Source organism: Sus scrofa, chromosome 3 (genome assembly GCF_054392235.1).
Source record: "Sus scrofa isolate SSC_HxYL_T2T_F1_AM1 chromosome 3, Sscrofa_HxYL_maternal_Yorkshire_Landrace_v2.0, whole genome shotgun sequence".
In the NCBI taxonomy this organism is placed as follows: domain Eukaryota; kingdom Metazoa; phylum Chordata; class Mammalia; order Artiodactyla; family Suidae; genus Sus; species Sus scrofa.
In genome coordinates, this window is record NC_139385.1 from 28,655,127 (window position 1) to 28,661,167 (window position 6,041).

The following is a 6,041-nucleotide window of genomic DNA, read 5'->3' on the forward strand; positions in this document are numbered from 1 at the left end:
TGACCTCTGGGCGTGGGGAAGCCTTCGGGGAGTTTGCACAGGAACAGGCTTCTGCCACCGAGTCCCCTGCCCCTCCCCAAATCTCTGAATTCTATCACCCTCATCTTTGCTTTCTCAGTGACCTCCTCCTTCCCTAGACCTCAGCCACCTCCTCCAAGGTCATTCCCAGATCCTCTGACGTCCCCATCTCTGATGAGAAATTCAAAGGGCTTACCTGGTGGTTGGGACCTCTGGCTTCCTCCCGGGGACACCCAGGACACCTGTGCTTCAGCCTCAGGGCACGGCCAGGCCCTCTTTTTCGGATCCTCACTTTTTTTCCCTCTTCCCAAGGACTGTGATTTCAATACCTTCATTTCACAGGGCAACCCCCAAAGGCATCCCTTCTCTTTCCTCATCCCTTCGCTGTTGTCACCCCCCCGAACAACCTCTCATTCCCCTCATCCATAGGGGACTTTTCCTTTTCTCTTGCTACTGTAACAAATTACCACAAAGGTACTAGCTTCATACACACAAATGCATTATCTTACAGTTCTGGTGGTGAGAAGTCCCATATCACTGAAATCAAGAAATGGTAGGTCTGTGTTCTTCCCGGAGGCTCTAGAGTTAAATCTATCTTCTTGTCTTTTCCAGTTTCTACATACTGCCTTTGGAGTTCCCTATGTGGCTCAGTGGGTTAAGAACCTGACATAGTGTCCGTGACAATGCGGGTTCGATCCCTGGCCTCACTCAGTGGATGAAGGATCTGGCATGGCTACAAGCTGCGGTGTAGATTGCAGATGCTGCCTGGATCCTGAGTTGCTGTGGCTGTGGTGTGGGCCAGCAGCTGCAGCTCCAATTCAGTCCCTACCCTGGGAACCTCCATATGCGCAGGTGCGGCCTTCAAAAGAAGAAGGAAAAAATACTGCCTGCATTTCTTGGCTTGTGGCCCCTCCCTCTATGTTAAAAGCCAGCAATGTTGGGCCAAGTCTTTTGTGTACACCACATCTGTCATTCTCTCTCTTCTGCCTCCCTCTCCCACTTATAAGGGCTCTTTTTTTTTTTTTTTTTTTTTGTCTTTTCTAGGGCCGCACCTTTGGCATATGGAGGTTCCCAGGCTAGGGGTCTAATCAGAGCTATAGCCGCCGGCCTATGCCACAGCCACAGCAACGCCAGATCCGAGCTGAGTCTGCGACCCACACCACAGCTTATGGCAACCCTGGATCCTGAACCCACTGAGCGAGGCCAGGGATCGAACCCTCAAACTCATGGTTCCTAATCGGGTTCTTTAACCACTGTGCCACATCAGGAACTCCTTATAAGGACTCTTGTAATTATATTTAGCCTAGTCTAATGGGCTTTTATAGACTACTGTGGAAGAACAGTACTCCTGCTTTCTTTTATCATGTTAGTTGGAACTACGTCTAGTCTTACAATGGAGCATGATAATGTGAGAAAAAAAATGTATGTATGTATGCGTGACTGGGTCACCTTGCTATATGGTAGAAAAGTGACAGAACACTGTAAACCAGCTATAATGGAAAAAATAAAAATCATTATTAAAAAAAAAGTTAGTGCAATTCTAGGAGATGATGGGTTATTAAAAGGGATCCAAGAGCAGCCAAGCCACCCCAGGGATCGGCAGCGTGTTGGATGCTGTGCTTGACAATCCCAATTTAAACAGCACATTCATAAGCAATAAGGTGACTATTTTTTTTCCCTTGCGGGGGGTCACTAAGCCTCCATTTCATTCAACTTCAGATGACTGTAGGTGATTTAGCTCTGGGGTCAACCCCGCTTCCTTACCCCGAGTCCATATTTTGATCCTGGGGATGCTGATTTCAAGTATCACCACCCCACTGAGGGTTGATAGGGCTTTGGCCTAGAAATCACAAATAATATTCCTCTTGGGATATTGATTGGTTCAAAGGAGGGACCGTGACCCAACTCCAATTGACCATAGTCAATGAAACTCTACACAAGGACTTTTTCTTTGAGCTCCTAGGGAGTCCTGCCTGGTGGGAACAGGCAGCATAAGAATGAATGCCATCCAGAGAGATGGCAGAGAGGAAACAGGTCCCAGTTTCATCATCTGACCCACATGAAGCCATACGTGAAGCTACTCCTACCCCTGGACACGAGGCTATGCAGTTCCTTTCTACTAAGCTATCTTAGGTTGGAGCCGCTGTTGCTTGCAGCCAAAGCCTCCTAAACGATGCGGGTGAAAATTGAATGCAACCAACAAAAGGAAGAAGTCAGGAGGCAGTTAAAGAATCTCCACCTCTGGAATATCAGGTCCCAAACGAAGATAAATTACCACAAGCCCAGATGTAAAGTCCTACAGCTAACCTCAAAGAGGTCAATTGTGGGCACAACGGGAAGCCCCGGCTTGGGATCTATGCCACCCCTTGAGATAGAGAGTATCTTAGAGATGCAGCGCCACCTGCAGGTCTGGAGGCCTTAGATGCCGGCTGGGAGGTTGGCTGGGTTGGTTGAATTTGAATCCTTATCTAGGTCCGTTGATCAAGGTGGGTCCCCCGATCTTCAGTCTCATTCCCCCAGGCCACAGCAAGCTCGAGGGTTCCTTTGTCACTGATCACAACACACCAGCTTACACCACGCACACCTTTTTTTGCTCTTCCTCTTTCTCCCTAGCAGTCCCCCTTGGCTCCCCCTCCCCCCATTACAACTACTGCTGAACGGTGACACTATTTGCCAGGCACTTTGCGAAGTCTCTTTTATTCTTCCAACCTTATGGGGTAGCTTCTATTTTTGTTCCCATTTACAGAGAAAGATACAGATGTGCCGATGTCCAGGAATTTCACCCAAATAGCAGCAAAGCAGGGGGGTAGAGCTCAGGGGCAGAGGGTTTGGCTGCCAATAGCAGCAAAGCCAGGTCTCTCTGTCACCAAAGTCCATGTTCTTTGTTCTTTGTTTGTTTGTTTGTTTGATGGCACCTGAAGCCATTCACCTGGGCCAGAGATGGAATCTGAGCCGAAGCTGTGATCTATGCCACAGGCAGCTCTGGCAATGCTGGATTCTTAATCCATTGTGCCACAGTGGGAACTCCTTTTGTTTGTTTTTGGCTGCACCTGTGGCATGTGGCAGGTCCAGGGTCAGGGATTGAACCCACGCCACAGCAGTGACTGTAGCCGGAGCAGTGACAATGCTAGATCCTTAACCCACTGAACCACCAGGTAAGGCCCCCCTGCCACCTCCACCCCCCCCCACCCCGCCCAAGTCCATGATCTTAAATGTTTTGCTAAACCACAGAGTTGTAAACAGAACCCTGGAGTGGGGTGTAGAGGTCTGGGGGAGACCCAGTTTTCAAATGCGTTTTGTAAAAATCACGTGGTATTTAAAAAATGTTTGAACCAATGTTTAAAAGTGAGAAAACAGCTCATAAAAATCAACTTCCTGATTCTCTGGAAAATAAGCAGTCAGGAGGTATGGTGACACCAGGGCTTCCATTCCTGTTCGGTCTTGTCACCTGAAGCTGAGTGGCACCGGGTTCCTGGTGGTTTCCCAGTCCCATGGGGCCCCTTGGCCCCACTGCCACCCTGCCGGCCTGTTGATGCCCCACGGACATTTGAAGCTTCTGCTCCCAGCACGCCCAGCTGTTCCCTCTACCTGGCCAGTCTGCCACAAAAGCCTCCAGCCACTGCCAAGCCTGGCAGTTTTCACTCTGTTCCCAGAAATCCAACCACAGAGCCCAGATCACACAGGGCACAGCCAGGCTGGCGCTCAGGGCTCACCCGGGCACTCGGCGCACATACCTTTTCATTTTTCTCTCCTTCCTGCCCTAGAGGGAAAATTTAATCAGCTTCTGGGGCTTTGACCTGAGGAAAAGGAAGATCTGGGAACAAACTTTATACCTTTGCTATTGAGGTTTTCATTTTCATCCAGGAACCTTGAGAAGGGTCAGTTTGCAGCTGGGACACCTTAAAGCATCTAACATGCTTGCATTCTAGTGAGAGAAGACAGACAATAAACAAGACAAAGATGCTTTTCGATGGTATAACTGCTGTGGAGAAAAAGAATGCTGGCCAAAGGGGTTGGGGTGGAGGTTGAACTTTACAGAGGAGGGTCAGTCTAGGAGTTCCTGTCGTGGTGCAGCGGAAATGAATCTGACTAGGAACCGTGAGGTTGAGGGTTCGATCCCTGGCCTCGCTCAGTGGGTTAAGGATCCAGGGTTGCCGTGAGCTGTGGTGGAGGTCACAGATGTGGATCGGATCCCGAGTTGCTGTGGCTATGGTGTCGGCTGGCAGCTTGGAACCTCCATATTCTGCAAGTGCACCCCTTAAAAAGAAAAAAAAAAAGCAGAGTCAGTCTAAAGAAGGAGAGGCTCAGTGGGTTACAAACCCCACTAGGATCCATAAAGTTGCGGGTTTGAGCTCTGGCCTCGCTCAGTGGGTTAAGGATCCGGCATTGCTGTGAGCTGCTGTGTAGGTTGAAGGTGTGGCTCAGTTCCTGAGTTGCTATGCCTGTGGTGTAGGCTGGCACCTACAGCTCTGATTTGACCCCTAGCCTGGGAACTTCCACAGCCTTAAAAAGACAAAAAAAAAAAAAAAAAAAAAAAAAAGAAGAAGAGGTGAGGATGCCAGGATACCTGGGAGAAGAATGTACCAAACAGAGAGACAGCAAGTGCAAAGGCCCTGAGGCAGAACGTTCCTGGCATATCTGAAGGGCAGTAAGGGTGTCTGTGTCTGGAGTGGAAGTGAACAAGAGGAGGATAAGAGGGGGGTTCAGAAAGGGCACAAAACACAGGGCAGGGCCTTGTAGGCCGGTAGAGGGACTTTGGTCTTGACCTCCTAAGGGCTGGGGTGATATAACCTGACCAAAAATTTTTAACATATTTTTAAAATTGTTGTAAGATATGCATAATAATAGGTACCATTTTGACCATTTCATTTCATTTTTTTGCTTATTTTTAAAATTTTTTCCTTTTCCGGCTGCGCCTGCAGCATATGGAAATTCCCAGGCCAGGGACTGAATCTGAGCCAAGCTGGAGCTGTGACCTGTGCCACAGCTGCTGCAACGCTGAATGCTTAACCCACTGTGCTGCGCCAGGGATCGAACCGGCGCCTCCACAGAGACAATCCAGATCATTAATCACTGTGCCACAGCGGGAAGTCCTGACCATTTTAAAGTGCACAGTTCTGTGACATTACAGATATTCACACCAGTGCCATCACCCATCTCCAGAACTTTCTCATCTTCCCAAACTGAAATTCTGTACTTATTGAACTGCCTAGGAGTTCCCACTGTGGCTCCGCAGAACTGAGTCTAACGAGCATCCAGGAGGACATAGGCTCCATCCCTGGCCTCACTCAGTGGGCTAAGGATCTGGCTTTGCCATGAGTTGTGGTGAGGGTTGCAGATGTGGTTCGGATCTGACGTTTCTGTGACTGTGGTGCAGGCCAGCAGCTGTAGCTCTGATTCAACCCCTGGCCTGGGAACCTCCATATTCTGTGGGTGCAGCTCTAAAAAAGACAAAAAATAAATAAAATAGAAATTTTAAAAGATCGATCTAGTCTCCTTGCCTCCCAGCCCCAGGTAATCAATATTCACTGTCTGTCTCTATCTATGAGTTTACTCTAGCTTCCTCGTTTAAGAGAGATCATACGATATTTGCCCTTTTGTGTCTGGCTTATTGTATGTCGTCAAGACTCATTCAGGGTGTTCCTTCTGTGGCACAACAGGGTAGGTGGCATTTCTGCAGCTCCAGGATGCAGTTTTAATCCCTGGCCTGGCACAGTGGGTTAAAGGATCTGGTGTTGCCACACCAAGGCATAGATGGCAACTGAGGCTGGGATCTGATCCCCGGCCCAGGAATTGCTTAGTTTGGGAGAAAAAAAAAGAAAAAAGAAAGACTCATACTTATTATAGCATTTGACCAACAGAATTTCCTTCCTTTTTTAAGGCTGAATAATATTCCAATATAAGTATGTATATATATATTTTTTATCCATTTATCCACTGGTGGACATTTGGGTTATTTCTGCCTTTTGGCTATTGTAAATAATGCTGCAGGGCTTATGGATATACAAATATCTGTTCAAGTT

The 6,041-nt window shown here is 48.2% G+C and overlaps 1 protein-coding gene across 2 annotated transcripts in view; it reads right to left on the bottom strand.

Moving 5' to 3' along the window:
- Window positions 1-525, bottom strand: part of SCNN1B (sodium channel epithelial 1 subunit beta) — a 72,403-nt gene extending 71,878 nt beyond the window's left edge. The window contains exon 1 of one of the 2 annotated variants that reach the window (XM_085017334.1): window positions 215-525. In XM_085017334.1, coding sequence (XP_084873460.1) covers window positions 215-395 — 181 coding nt within the window. In that variant the 5' untranslated portion in view covers window positions 396-525. Of the gene's footprint in view, window positions 1-4; window positions 135-214 lie in introns of those variants that run through there. The other variant, XM_013989681.3, reaches the window with a different exon arrangement.
- Window positions 526-6,041: the final 5,516 nt, after the last annotated feature.